This window comes from Nelumbo nucifera, chromosome 1 (genome assembly GCF_055504915.1).
Source record: "Nelumbo nucifera cultivar China Antique chromosome 1, China Antique-T2T, whole genome shotgun sequence".
NCBI lineage: Eukaryota > Viridiplantae > Streptophyta > Magnoliopsida > Proteales > Nelumbonaceae > Nelumbo > Nelumbo nucifera.
The window spans coordinates 65,306,617-65,322,142 of NC_142649.1; the positions used below are offsets into that span (position 1 = coordinate 65,306,617).

The 15,526-nt window shown below is 35.1% G+C and overlaps 1 protein-coding gene across 3 annotated transcripts; it reads right to left on the reverse strand.

Moving 5' to 3' along the window:
* Positions 1 to 4,632: 4,632 nt before the first annotated feature.
* On the reverse strand, positions 4,633 to 9,846 carry LOC104594215 (OBERON-like protein). Of its 3 annotated transcripts, none has more exons than XM_010254413.3 (3): positions 9,609 to 9,846; positions 7,894 to 9,032; positions 4,633 to 5,450 (listed from the first exon to the last, which is right to left on the reverse strand). In XM_010254413.3, exons 2-3 carry the CDS (start codon positions 8,978 to 8,980, stop codon positions 4,825 to 4,827), a joined length of 1,713 nt encoding a protein of 570 aa, XP_010252715.1. In that variant the 5' UTR covers positions 8,981 to 9,032; positions 9,609 to 9,846; the 3' UTR covers positions 4,633 to 4,824. The 3 variants fall into 3 exon arrangements, with proteins under 3 accessions (XP_010252715.1, XP_088755041.1, XP_010252716.1); XM_088898915.1 differs by having other exon boundaries at positions 9,649 to 9,845; XM_010254414.3 differs by having other exon boundaries at positions 7,894 to 9,012; positions 9,609 to 9,845.
* Positions 9,847 to 15,526: the final 5,680 nt, after the last annotated feature.

Below are 15,526 nucleotides of genomic sequence, written 5' to 3' on the forward strand. Positions count from 1 at the left end.
CTTCCCCTATCTTCCTGTCACTATCGCTGCAATTGTAGCAGTGGCAATTCCTTCTCTCTCTTCCTGTCTTCTCGCACCACCGCTGCAACTTATAGCGGTGGTGGTTCTCTCTCTCTCTCTCTCTCCCTCCCTCCCACCCATGTCTTTCCGCCACCACCACTACAAGTTGCAATGGCAGCGGTTCCTTCTCTCTCCCTCTCTTATCTTCTCGCCACTATTGCAGTGACGGTTTGGTGAGTAGTAATAATAATATTATTATTAATTATAAATTACTTATTACTAATAATTAATTATTAATTATTTTAATATTTTTATTAATTATCAATTATTAATTATTAGTTATTAATATTTAATAATTATTTCTTATGAAAAGTTACTAATTATTAATTATTTTTATTAACTAGTAATTTTTAATTATTTCATTAATTTTTAAAAATTATTTTAATTCTTATTTGTGTAAATTATTAATTATTTAATTATTTAAATATTTTATAGTCATTAATTTTTTTTTAATTTTAATCATTTCATTTAGTAATTGTTAATTTATTATTTATTATTTGTATTGTTTCAATATTATTTTGAGGTTGAAAATTATTTTTTATGAGATAATACAAATTGAAATCAACATTTCCAAATAGTGTGTTATAGGGGTAAAATAATAAAATTAGTGAATTTCAGATGGTAAAGGGTTGATCGAACACAAACAAACTTATGGATTAAGAGCCTCTAAAAAGTATAAAAGCATCTATACCTCTTTTCAAATTTCAAACACTTTAAATATCTTTTTTAACTTTTTGGACTTCAAATTTCAGATTTATCAAACGCCACCTAAATGTGATAATTAATTAAGAGTCATTAAATTTGAATTTTAAAAGTTACTAGTATTAAAAGAGAATGAGGGAAAATAAATTTGAATTAAGATCATTAAATTCAAATTTGAATTTTGAGTTGTATACAATGTATCAATCGGGATTGCATCGGCCGATACGGGTATCAGATCTTCAACGAAACACAACGAAACCTTGTGTGCTTGCATGATTACTTTCATTGGATTAATTAAATGTTGAATTCTTGAAAAAACAATAATTTCACGCAAACCAAATGGTTTGTATGAGAAGGCTCCCCTGTAACACAACCAACCATCCTCCTTGTTAGCATTTTCTTGATCCCAAGTCCACCATAAAGCAATAAAGTTTGCTACATCTGAAAATCAATAAGACTACGTTTGGAAACGATGCAAATGGAGTGTAAATCCCGGTTCAGGGTAAATTTGCACTCTGGTTCACTTTTGCCTGTGTTTGGCAACACTACATTTATGCATTGAAAATGACAGAAAACATATTTTCCAATGCAGATTTACATTGATAATAAGATGTAAAAGTACATCAATAAAAAAGAAGTAAATTTACATTCAAGTTGGCTTTTGTTAAAAAGGGCATATGCTTTATTGAAATTTGTGATTGCATCCATTACAGCTAAAACTGTGTTTAGTAAGAGATAAATTTGTTAGTGCAAAACTAATCCAACTTTTCAATTTATATTAATCGTTTACACTCTACATATTTGCATCGTCTCAGAATGACTGTAGATTGATTGTACACCTGGACATGGACATAGGAAGAGAACATGTAGGAGATCCTCACCAACATTTCCACATATTAAGCAATTAGTAGATTCAAGTTCCATGAATGACTGTAGATTGGTTCTACCGTTCTAGTTGGTAAGATACATATTTTGGACACATTTCCAAAGAAAGCATTTGACAGGTTCTACCGTTCCATGAATCAACTTCAATTTCCATAGATGGCGCCATTGCATATCTCCGTGTAGTAAACTGGATGTGGAATCACTAGGTTGCTCAGATTGAAGTAATTTAATACATGAAAATATTGTAAAATTACCATGAGGCGTATATGTCCAAAATAGTTTGCCATGTGGCAATTGAACTTGAGTAACTAATTGCCGTTGTTGTGTTGGTGTAAGTTGATGAGGGAGATAAGATGACCAGCTCATACTAGAATGGTCAATATAATGAGCAACTCGACCAACTGAATTTGTTGAATCAGAATTAATCCTCTGTCACACCATGGATCATTCAAAAAATCAACATCCCATGCCGCCCATGCCTCTGCACTCATAATTTGGCTACAAACTTCAACAAGTTCTCAACCACTATTGAGGTTATAAAATATCTCGAATCAAAGGTTTGATCCCTCTTTCTAGAAGGTAGAATTTGCTACAAGCACGTCTATCGGGAGGCAAACCAAGAGACGAACTGGCTGGCGAAAATTAACATCCCAGCCTCTCCCAAAATCCACATAGATCCTCCCAGAACCAGCTGCTTGGATTTAAGAACGCCCGACCAAATTTGTGAAACTTGACTACGTGCTTTTTGATTGAACATCGAGTATAATTTAGCAAGAAGGGCTTGATTTCGGATATATGGGCTGGAATGAAACCTAAACCACCATTATCTTTGTTTTGTGTGTACAGATTTGCTCCTAAGATTCAAAGCGTATTTTTTTAGTGTCTGATGTATGGCCCCACCAAAAATCTGGACATAATTTGTCCATCTGATGATAGCATATTGTTTTAGGAAGAGAGTGAGAGTGTATTTGCATGTGATATGTTGGAACTTGGAAGGGCTTCCAGCGTGTGTATTTGATTAGTGTGGAACGCCCGGCCTGAGATAATAAGTTTATTTTCCATCCAGCCATAATTTATTATTTCCCACACGATGATCTTCCAATTGCTTCCACATTTTGCATTTCCTGGCATTGGAGAACAATTGGGCATCCCAAGCCCCAAAGAGATACTGAGATAGATATCCTCTCTCTTTGGCAGCATCGAAGTGTATTTTTGCTGAAAGAAATGGCTCATTTGTGAAAATTGACTTCCTGCCCAAACCATGCACTAAATGTAAATGTAAATGCAAGTGACTTCAGTCAATGGATTCGCAGCTAATTACCCAATTCTGCTTATGATTCAACGGATGCAATCATCTGGCAGCAAGCGAATTACCATGCTTTTAACAAAATATGGTAGCGACACATGGGGAATCTATTAAAATATGGTAGCATGATAAATAAAACAGAAAAACCAATAAAACTTTTTGAGATGGGGCAAACCATAAATTTTCCTATGATTTTCATTATGTAAGTGAATGATGCTTCGCTCATGGCTGCAAGTCCACTCAGCAATTAGGGTTTGGACTTTGGAGCAAGTTCTTGAAATTCAGTACTCTAGCAGCTGAACCACCAACAACCTACTGTCCTCTCCATCCCCAAACCACCATTCTCTCCAATTCTAGCCCTGTAACGACAGCTACCCCCTCCCCTCCCTTCTGCTGCATCTCCCTCCTTGCTGCCACCCTTTCTGCCAAACTGCTATCCTCCCTGCCACTGCATCTATTTATTCATTTTCACTGCTCTTGCATCTTTGTCACCATCGTTGTCCATGACACACATTGGCATGATTATCTTGTAAGGTTCTGTCATCCCCATTGATGAAAATGACTTGTCATCTTGTAAGACTGCCTCTCATGTTCATCATCCACTTGACTATTTGATTGAACTTCAAAACACTCGGGATCTGCTTGAAAATGTTCAAAGCTGATTAAGTAAACAAGCTGTTCCAGCAAAGAAACAGAATTGGTCATCGTGTTGGAGAATAAAGAGAACAAAAACAAAGGTGCCGAAGTCTTGCAAGTTTCAAAGGGATGATGCTAATACTTATGATCCAAGAATATTCTTATTAAACAGTTGAAGAAAGAGAAGCCATGAATTTGATACAAGTAGGAGATGAAACTCTCATGGAATACACCCAGGGGTTGGTTTTGGCACCTGTTTTATGTTTTTTTCAGAAGCTTTTTTCTGAGAAATCCCATGTACCCCATCTTGTGTTGCTTGGTTGCTTATGGTTGATGGAAACAGACATGTTTGGCATGACTTTGATCATATCATTGATCTGATGATTTCACACCAGGAACAAGCACATTCTGCTTCATCATTCTTTTCTTCAATAAAATGCACTACAAAAACAACCCAGAACTATTCAGAGACTTAAAGCCAGATGCAATTTTTCATGTGATCAAAGACCACCCAAAATTTGAACCCAATAGAAGAATGAAAAGGAAAAAAGCAATTAGGAAGAATAGAATTACAAAACCAAATACCTGAAATTCTCAAAATCTCCAAGACTGAACAAATTAGAAGGCTGTAAGGAGGAAGAATTGGAGAAGCAATACAGATAAAAATTTGCTTCTGCTCTCTAGCTTCTCAGGTTGTGTCAGGATTAGAAAAATCAGAGGGAAATGGAAGGAGAAAACCACCTGTCCTCAACAATCTTGCTTCTTGTTTTCCTTTCATCTTTGTCCTTGCACCAGCTGTGGACATTAAGTAGCCAAGGGGCTTCCACACAAGTGCAATCCCACACACATGTTGAGGACAGGTGGCATGCACCAGCTGTGTTAGTTGCCAATGTAATCCAGACACAAGATGACATGGACGTTTATGCATACATATGTTGTTGTGAACATGAATTTTGAGCTCTTGAAATTTGCACCCTATGATAAATACACAGATAAACATGTAATGCATGCAGGATTACAAGTCTGCATGTCCATGTTATGAATTTTCTGGCTAAATCTTTCCATTGCCAATTTGATAAGTTCACAGGTCACAGATTAGCAACTAATAACGACATATTTGTTTTCCACTGGGGAAAAAATAAAAACAAAACAGAACCTAATGAAAATACCATTGCCATTCACGCATTGTGTATGAAGAACAGTTATCTTACTAATGCAACATCACATACTTTCTTTCAAGGGACCGAACCAAGGGAGTGATGGTCATTAGGCTGGGTCTCTGCCTTTGGAGGCACATTGTACACATTCTTCAGCAGGTCCTGGATCTTGCAAAGCATCAGCATCTGGGAAGAGTCACTACCCCTGCCACTGCTTTGAGATGTCCATGAACTCTCCTGAAGCTTTATCTTCTCAAATAGATACTGTTTCTCAGCCTCAGCGTCATTCAACCGGAGTTTCAAATACCTGCTGGCATATTCCTCTGCCTTCTCTGACTTTGCAAAGACAATCCTCTGGAGCCTCTTAACCTCTCTCCTTGCCTCACAGGCCTTAAGCTGGAACATTTCTGCCTCAGCCTGCTTAAGCCTCGCAACACTATCCAGCTCATCAATATGTTGTTTCTTGCGCTGCCTCTCCAATTTCAGCTCTTCAACTTCCTTGGCCTTGTCCTCAAGCTCCTTGTCACATGCCTCAAGAGATAGACGAGCTTTCTTGAACATTCGCATTTTTTCCTCAGTAACCATTTCTATTTTTCTTATGGCCTCTTGAACCACATCCGTTATTCGATTGCATGCTTCTTGTGGGGCTATCAGTTGTCCACCTTCTTCTGATTCAGGGTTTTTGGTTGGATCCACCTCAAGCTCTATCAGCAGAGAAGACATTTTACAAAACATTAGTAAAGCAGAAGAAAAACAATTTCTATTTTGTAGGTGGTTCACCTAAAATAGGAAAACTACATTTTGACCTTGAATGAAATATGTGATACAATACATTAGTTTTATTGCAACATTATCTGAATGGGAAAAAACTGGATTACCATTTTGATGCAGAACATACACAGGATTTTTTTCTTTTTTTTTTTTTGAAAAAGGTAAGGCATTATTTATTAAAATTAAAACAGTATATAAAGAGAGGGTAGAGAATGCCTCACCCAAGAGAAATTTTTTATCTTAAATAGATTCTGAAAGGCGCTCTCTAGACAGGAGTAGGCAAATAAAATTTGGAAAAAAGATGTAAAAAATCAAACAATCAACATTAAGCTGTATCAAAATTAGTCAACCTGCATCCACAAAAAGGCAAGCTACTTGATCAACTTGAGGATTCCCACCCCCCTCCCCAAAAATAAATAAATAAATAAAAGAAAAGAAAAGAAAAGAAAATTTTGAACTACTGTCTACTACTAAGTGAGAGCATGGAGACTGTAAAAATGTCTTGGTGATTGGAAAGAATTGATACTTTAGGTCATTTACAAACAAAATGGTATATCTTTTTCCTCCATTTTTCTATGGGGTCCACTAAAGTTATTATTCCAAACATGAGCTATTATATTCTTTCAGCCTACAGCTTGTCAATAGAACTTGGGAGAGATATCCCTTGACATCGAATAGCATATCAACCAATATGGTATCAAGTAACCACGAAGAAACATGGATACCAGAATTTGGTCAATAAAAGATGCTTATATTAGAAGCCATAGAACAATGTCAAGGTCTTAAGAATATACACCATTGGCCATATGACAGGAAACCTTCATTAAGCCATGAAGCAAAGCATTATATGATATGCTTCAGGATATTACTCGAGAGAAATAAAGAATTCCTCAATGTCAGACACAGGATATCTAGGGGAGAAGTTGAAAATTAATATTTCTGATCTCCAACAGTCCAACTAACCTGATAAGGTTTTTCTGAAAAAAGGGTTATTATCTGAAACTCCCTGTTTTTTTATCAATGACTGAAAGTTTCATTATTTAAAGTGATAAAGGATGACTACAATACAAATTTCCTACAGGCCAGGAGAACTGCTAGTTGCCACTTGTGTATTCTACCAACCTTAACTACATATTGGACAGGATAATATTCTTAATTTACTTTCGACCCTGCTTCTTCAAACTTCAAATCCAAAAAAGTATCAGCATCTCTTTAAATCCTTTTATTTTCTTCTTATTTGATTGGAGAATGAAGAAAAGATTAATCAGGGTGGAGATTATTCAAATCATACAGGGGCTAGGAGACATGCCAGTAGTCACTTCTGTATTCTAACAACATTAACAAAAATTTGGATGGGTTCTATTTCTAATTTCCATTTATCCTGCTTTATCGAACATCAAATCCAAACAAATACTTCCGATGATTTAAAAAACTCTTCTTTTTCGTATTTTATTGGAGAAAGAAAAAAAGTCTGGTTGGGGTGGTGATTATTCAAATTGCCTAGTGGTTGCCACTTGTGTATTATGACAACCTTAACTACAAGTTGGTTGGACTCTTATTCCAAATTTCCTTCCTATCCTGCTTGTTCAAACTTCAAATCTCCCAAGGCACAAAAGGCTTGCCAGTTGCCACTAGTGTACTCTGACAAACTTAAATAAAATTTGGATGGGTTCCTATTCCTAATTTCCTTTTTCTCTTGCCTTTTCAAACTTCAAAGCCAGACAAGTAATCCTGAGTCCTGACGCTTTATAGCCTTTTCTTTTTTTTTTCTTATTTAATTGGAGAAAGAAGAAAATACTGGTTGGGGTGGTAATTATTCAAATCACCCAGGGACCAGGAGACTTTCCAGTTGCCACTAGTGTATTCTGACAATTAATTACAATTTGGATGGGTCTTCACAACATCATATAAAGCTAACCTGCAAGCATATTGTCTCAATATATTCCTTTCCGATTTGACTTTCGTTGCCTATTATAATAACGACTCTTATTCTAAATAATGGTGTTCCCAAATGTTCATTTAAGGGCTTAAAATTTGAAGCATACATTTTATACTAGGAGACAGTTGTTGTTTCTATAGGTGTTACAAGAGCAGAAACGAACTTTTCCAATAACAACCTCCATTGGACCATCATAATAGAGTAGGCAAAACACAGAATATGCCTTTGACAAAGAAAAATAGCACCATTCCAAATTGAACAGAACTGAATAGGCTGTGCAAATGTCTGCATCATGCAAATGCTTTAGGCAATTAAAATTTAGTTCCAAACCAATATTATTTCCAAAGGGTGATTCAATATTAGAGAACACTTGTTCAAGAGAACCATTTCAAGCATGAGTAAAATAATCAAAATGTTTCCAATAAGAAAATATGTACCTTGGAAGAACAGCAACAATATTTTGCAGGCTGTTGACTCTGGAAGTCCACCCTTCATCTTTCCTATGACATCCTCACACTTCCAAAATAGCTTCTGCCCTCTGGGATCCTCACTTCCATGGAAGATCCTACTAACAAAATCAAGTTCACTTATTAAAGTATCCCGGTCCCAACAAGGTACACAATTTTGGAAGACATCCTTGACCCACCCTAGCAACTTAGATGTCCTATTGCAAGCTCGGCACCTAAAAAGCATCTCAGTGGGTCCAGGTCCACTCTTAACACAAGGACCCATTCCAATTTGTCCATTACGAATTGCACAATCTGTGTGAGTCCAATGAGAACACAAGTCACAACCAATCCAATGACATGTGTTCACCTCAAAGCCAAACTTGTTACAGATCACACACATGCACAGATTGCAGAAACCATTTCTATTGGTGCATAGTTCACAAGTACAATCACCTGCTGGAAGCTGGTTCTGGCAAGCAATGTTTCTGCATCTCTTATACACAAATACCTCAATGAGACATGCCTGGGAGAGACTGATGTTTGGATGTAAAAATGCTGTAATTCCCGTATTTATTGCAACAAGAATTTCTAGTTGAACCCTATGTGCTGTAATCAGAGTAGTAGCCGTCAGATCAGCCCTACTCTTAACAAGCTTCTGCAGAATCAAAAACTCTTCTCTATGCTGAGAACCTCCTGTTCCTTCAAGAATGGCACGAAGCTCATTCTTGAGCTTCTCTAGTAACTCATCTGTCAGAGAATGCATTCTTTCAGAGATAATCTCAACTTGTTCACTAGCTACATCACGAAGAGACATCTTATCTAAACTAGAAACCTTGCGAATGACTGACTGTTCAGGGCAATTGCTTTCTCCCTCTTTCTCTTTCTCCAATTTTTTGCCCATAATAGCATTATCACCACAAGTAGGCCAGGCCTCATGGGAGCTGGCACTCTCTATTGGGGACTCACTTACATCCTCTGAGCTTAAACCAGGTTCTTGAAGATGGAGGGACCCACAAGCATCTGATAAAACTAGGGACAGAGATGTCTGTAACCCTCCGGGTCGAGGAAGCAGCATTTTTAGGTGAGGCTGGTGATGGTAGTTAGTGCCTGAAGATGTTTCTATCAAGCTGATTAGAAAGGGAAAAAAAAAAGAAAAGATGTCTCCATCAAATGCAGTTCTCAAATCGATAACTTCGATAGAATAGCATCATTGAATTTTATAGGTAACTAGAAAATGATGCAAGTCCTACGAAGAAAACTAACTTTCAAGCACCAACCAGAGGAAAAGAGGGGAAGAAAAAGAAACTACAGTAGAGTTTTCACTTGTCTGATAGAAAACCCAGAAATTATAAGCCAAAACGATTGAAAAGAAAACAAGAAAAGCGGAAAACAAGAAAGTTTCATCACAGGACCAAAATAAACAATAAGACCCCGAATTACTAATCCTGCAAAAGTGCCCAAGTGTTAAATAAACGTATTATCAAGCTTCACCAGAAAACCATAAGAATAGCATCCCCAATTCAAAAAACCATAAGAATAATCAATCAGTACTGAAACTACATGTCAAAATCAAAAGACAGAATAAGTATTCCACTTCAAGATCTATATGAGAACAACCAAGTTGACAAATGAAACAGGTGATCAGTACAATCAAAACCCAGAAAGACCCAGAATTTCTATTCGAACAAACAATAAAAAGATACCGTGGAACGAAGTTTGAGCTATCCAAGCAAGATGGCTTGCCAGGAAAAAAAAAGGGCCAACCAGCAAACACTCGCTTCAATGATCGTATCAAGTAGACGCAATTACAAGAAAAACAGTGAAATTGAGATATCGACTGAAGGGAGTTAGAGGGAGAATTGGGAAATCAGGCCCCCTATTTTTCCCTTCAGATGCAGAAAATCCTCGTTCCCAAGAGACCGGCTGTATTTTTATACTCTCACTTTATACGCGAAGAAAGAAAAAAGAGGCTATGAGCGGGGAAGCCAGATACGGATACCGAGCGGCCCGAGCCCGGACCTCCTGCAAGCAAAACTCTGCTCACTAAGCATCAGACGCACATTTCGAATATCTGCCGTACGTATGTTAAATTCATGGGCAGATATTCCCAATGTCTAGCTGGATCTCATGCTTTGAGATTGTCGACTGTCAAGTCGCCTGGGTTGACCACTGATCACAACGGTCTTTTTTGCCGCGTGCTGACCTGGCAAGGTAACTAACTGTCAACCTCGCGGTTTTCCCGTTTCCGCAAGTTCTCTGAAATCTGAATTCACAAATCACAACACGTTTTAGGATCGCTGAAGCTTTTGATTGTGCTGCTTTCGCTATGTTTTCCCGTTTCCGCAAGTTCTCCCAATTTGCCCGTTTGGGAAGGTGTTCTGTGTGAATAAGGCTTCAGTCAGGGCACAGCCCGTTCGAAGTGCGAACAGCCTTTACAGCTTGCATTTAGAAGAATTATTTATGTGCTTTATTTTATTTTATGGAGATATTAGAGATATTTTCAATGCGAGATTGCAAAAGGCAGTTGGAACGGTGTGGATACGGGCTTGTCCTCATGGAAGCCGATCTCGTTCTGTTTCTCTTCATATAGTAGCTTCTGATGCGATCTGGATCTGCTCTTAAGGAGTGCTCCTCACACCAACCTCACAATGCTTTCTAGTGGTATACGTACATCAAAAACATCTCCTAATTTGTGTTGTTATTCATAGAAGATGTTCCCAATATACGGTGGGATAGGACTGTGAGGTGTGCTGGATCAAATTCCATTCCTTCTGATGTGGCAAGGTAGGCCTTACCTAGAAAGCCGTAAAATAAAATTATATATTTGGCGAAAAAGCGAAAAATCCAAAATTAAAACGCTTACCAAAGTCTAGAACTCAACTTTTTGGTGAAGCTGGTAGCTTCAATTGCTCAATGAACTCAACTGCTTTCAGAAAGTATAAAGGTGGCATTTGATAAATTTAAAGTCTAAAACTGTGAAATAATTCTCCAAACATCTAAAACTGTGCAGTACTATTTTACCCTTAGAAATAGATTGTTTAATAATATTATAAATAATAAAAATATATTAAATAAAATAGTATTCTATGAATAAATAAATATTATGATTTGTTTAAATAAATATTTATTTAATATTTAACTAATAATAATATTTATTTATTATTATTATTATTAATAAATAAAAAATATTTTAATTATTATTAATAAACATATTATGAAATATTATTATTACATAAATATTAATACTAAATATTATTTACTTAAATTATAATAGTATCATTTATTGCTTTATAATAATAATAATAATATTGTTATTATTATCATAAATATTTATAACAACATTGATTTATTATTATTATTATTAAATCATATTAAATACATTATTATTACTATTATTATTGCTAATTATTATTTATTCAAATAAAAATAATGTTATTTATTAATAATAATAATTATTATTATTATTAAATAGATGGCAGGGCATTAACATCATTTTATCATATTTGAAATGCATTTGATTTTAGTAGGATATTAAACAAGGTCTTTCCATTTCAGATTTGAATTTATATTTCAAATCCTCTAATAAGACCTAAACCGCTAAACCCAAAAATTGGTGAATCTAGTCTTGCTTAAAAAATTTGCCTGGAGATATCTTAATGAACAACATAAGTTGTGGGCCCAAATTTGGAAACCCAAATATGTTCCAATTCATTCATTCTTTCCTTATTCAATCCCTTCCAATGGTTCTTTTTTTATGGAAATTTGTTGTCCCCAAACTTCAAAGTCTGTTTCAAGAAGTAGGTTATTTAGTCCTAGAATCTTCTTCAGAGAAAATTGGCCAACTCCCTTGGATCCACATAATGAGAATTTTCAAACGGTACCTCATCCTATTCCTCTTACTATTTCTCATCTTACTTTTAATGATCTCCTCATCAATGGTAATCAGAATACCTCTAGTCTTCATATTCATTTTTATATTGACCAAATTGAACATATTTTGTGAACACCTATTTTCCAGCTAATACATCTGTTTCCTGGACCAAACATTTATTAGGTAAATTTTTTACTTCAGCTGCTTATATTGATCTACTTTATACTTCTCTCCGAAGACTTTCTGACCAATTAAAATCATGTCTTAAGTGGATTTGGAAACTTCCACGTTCCCCTCGTTATCAATTATTCCTCCGGAGGCTTATTCAAGGTTTTATCCCTATCAAAACAAAAATTCTTACTACCAATGAAGATCAAAACTGTCTTTTGTCATAATCAACTAGAAACTTTGCAACATCTTTTTCTAGAATGCTCTTTCACTCAGTCCATTTTATTTGCTTCACCCTGGAATATTAATTTAAATAATATTTCTCACTCCAACTGGATGGATTGCATTCTTAAACTTGGTACTCTTTTTTTTTTGAGAAATCTACATTTCTAAAAATTCTAAGTTGGTATGCTATTTCTCTACACTATATCTGGTTTGCATGCAATGAAAAGTATTTTAAAGATATTACTATTTCAAATCTCTGGATTCTTCGCAAGACTAATACTATTTTCAATGGTATTCGAATATCAAGCACTCCGCGGGAGTTACCTTCACATTTAAAGCTTTTTGTGCAGTTAGACACTGATGGTATTACACTTACAGATGCAGAGAAAATAACCTCTACTTTGTTTTGTTATGGTACTTTCCTTTTAAACACTCAGCTATAATGTATACAAATCTCAGGAGGGCAGAAGTACTTAAAATCAATTGAGGCAGCATAACTTTTGGGGGTTGTCCATTTGGTATTCCTCGAAACCATTTCTCAGGGGGTTTGGGTTATGTGGGCAGTGGCATTTTTTTTTTCGGGGCTGGGCCCGCACGATGGCATGCGGGTCGTGCCTGGCTCGGCATGACCGTGTGGGCTGTGCTGAGCCAGGGGTTCGGAGTCCACAGGCCAGCATGGTACGATACGATTGTGCGGGCCGATATGGCCCAGACCACGGGCCTGTAGTGCGGCCCGCCTGAGAACTAGCCGTTCGGGGGGGTTCTCAACGGTTAGTTTCAGCTTTTTTTTTTTTTTTTTTTCGGGGGGGGGGGGGGGGGGAGGGGGGGAGGGGGGGTTATAGAAATATCCCAACAGTTATAAACAGTTATATAGGAGGTGTATTTATGTATTTTGGTTAGAATTAAAAAAAAAATGGCTGGTTCCTCCCAAAACCAATTCCCCAACATGTTCACTATTGACAATATTCAATCGTATCATGATAGTGTTAGTACCGATATGGATGTTAATGATATTGAAAGAAAAAAATGCCACTAAGTTGGTTAGCCTGGTTTGAAAAATATTTAAAGTGATTGTAGCAAGAGTGGCACTGGCCATTTGGGCAAACATTTGCTCAACCATTAAAAATAAGAAGAAGAAGAAGAAGAATGGAGAGAAACAACACAAATACAAATTGGGGGAGGGGGCTGGTACATTTAAATATTCTCAAGAAAAAACGAGGCAAGAATTAGAAAAATACATTGTACATGCTGAACAACCATTTTTGTCAGCTAAAGATACTAAACTTGAAAAATTGTTACGTAATTCTATAAATCCGTAATATAAAAAAGTTTTTAGGAAAACTATTAGATCAGATGTTTTAAAATTTTTTTATTCATATAAACAAAATTTAATTTATATGTTATTAAATCTTATTTCTAAAGTTGCAATTACTTCTGATGTTTGGACTTCTAAATTTGACATAAGTTATAGTTGTATTACCAGTTATTTTATTGATGAAAACTGGCTTTTAAATAAAAGAATTTTAAGTTTTATTAGGCTTGAATGGCCACATACTTTACATGCTTATGGAGTTGAGAATAAATTATTTTCTACTAGTTTTGATAATACTAGCAATAATGATTCTGCAATAAATATTTTAAACCTCAATTAAAACCATGTTTAAATGGTAAATTATTTCATATCAGATGTGCATGTCACATCTTAATTTATGTATTCAGGATACTTTAAATATTATTTCTACTCGTATTTCTAAAATTAAAAATTGTATTATATATTAAAAGTTTTGGATCAAGAAACAAAAATTTAAATATTTATGTCAAAATTATGTTTTAAAATATAAACATTTTATATGAGATGTTAAACATGGATAAAACTCTACATATGCTATATTAGAAAGTTGCATTTCTCATAAACAATATTGTATTTGAGGAAGACTGGGAAATGGCAATTTATATAAGAGATTTTTTTAAAACATTTTTATGACGCAACTAATGAATTATCGGGTATCTATTATCCAACTATTTGTAATTTACCTTATCAATTAATGGTGATTAGTGATTGTTTTGCAAAATATAAAAATAATTCACATTAAAAGTATTGTTGAAATAATGGAAAATAAATTTAAAAAATATTGAGAGAACATTTTCCTCTTTATTGCTTAGCTACAATATTAAATCCTAAGATTGGGAAAGATAGTTTAGATATTTTACTTGAAAGGTATTGTGAAAATATGAATATTGAAATTGGAAATAAAAAAGAACAAATTAATAATTTATTATTTAAAATGTACGAATTATATGAATTTGAAGTAACACGAAATAATTCTACAAGTTGTACAGTTGCATCTTCCACTTCTGAATCTGAACTCGAGTTTAGTAATAAAAGAGAAACTTTTTTATTTAATAATTAAAAAGTAAAGATCTACTACCTCAACAACAAGTTCATTTACTGAACTTAATTTTTATTTACAAGCAAAATTTCCTTCTTTAGGTGAGGGAACAAATAATTTTGATATTATAGCTTAGTGGAGTGAACCTTCAAAAAATTATTCAGTTCTCGCCGCCATGGCACGTGATCTACTAATCCCTCCGGTGTCTATAGTTCCATCGGATTATTATTTTAGTACAGGTAATAAGGTGTTGGATGGCAAGAGAAATTGTATGAATGATGAAAGTATAGAAATGTGCATCTACTTTAAAGATTGGCTAGATGTTAAAGACAAATTACAAGACAAAGGATGTATGACACTACACCCGATATTTCACCTGAAGCAAATGATGAAAGTGATTCATGAACCATAGTTGTACAACATTTTTTCAAATTATTATAAATTTTGTTTTACTTTTATTTAATTTATTTGCTATTTTTAACAATATTATTTTGTATTTTCAATTTGTAACTATATTATATTTTTTATATTTAATTAATTTATTCCATTTTTCATTTATTTGTTTGATTTCTCATTTCTTATTTTTTCAAATAGTTCCCAAAGGCCAAAGGAGAGTTAAATGTTTTTATTTTACAATTCTACTTAGAAAAGAAATAAAAAATCAAAATTTTCAAAAAAACAAAAAAATAAATAAAATACCAATCTAGCCCGATTCAGCCCACACCGTATGCCCGACTTATGGCCAGCCCGATTCAGCCCAGGCCCATCACGGCACGACACAGGCTTGGGCCGTGGGCCATGACGGGCCGACCCCCCAAGTTATCCCTGGGGAGGGCGGCACGGCCCGCACTTTGCGCAGACCGTTGCCATATTTTTATTGCAGCAATTTTTTTAATACTAATAATATTAGGAAAAAAAATCTTAACACGATCCTAACAGAAAATTGCATAATCAGCGCGGCACTGGG

What these genes read in the sequence shown, in the direction of transcription:
- LOC104594215 (XM_010254413.3), bottom strand. Translation starts at nt 8,980, where the DNA reads ATGCTGCTTCCTCGACCCGGAGGGTTACAGACATCTCTGTCCCTAGTT. An exon ending in ATTGTTGCTGTTCTTCCAAG is followed by an intron (nt 5,451 to 7,893) that starts GTACATATTTTC and finishes CTCTGCTGATAG; the next exon opens with AGCTTGAGGTGGATCCAACC.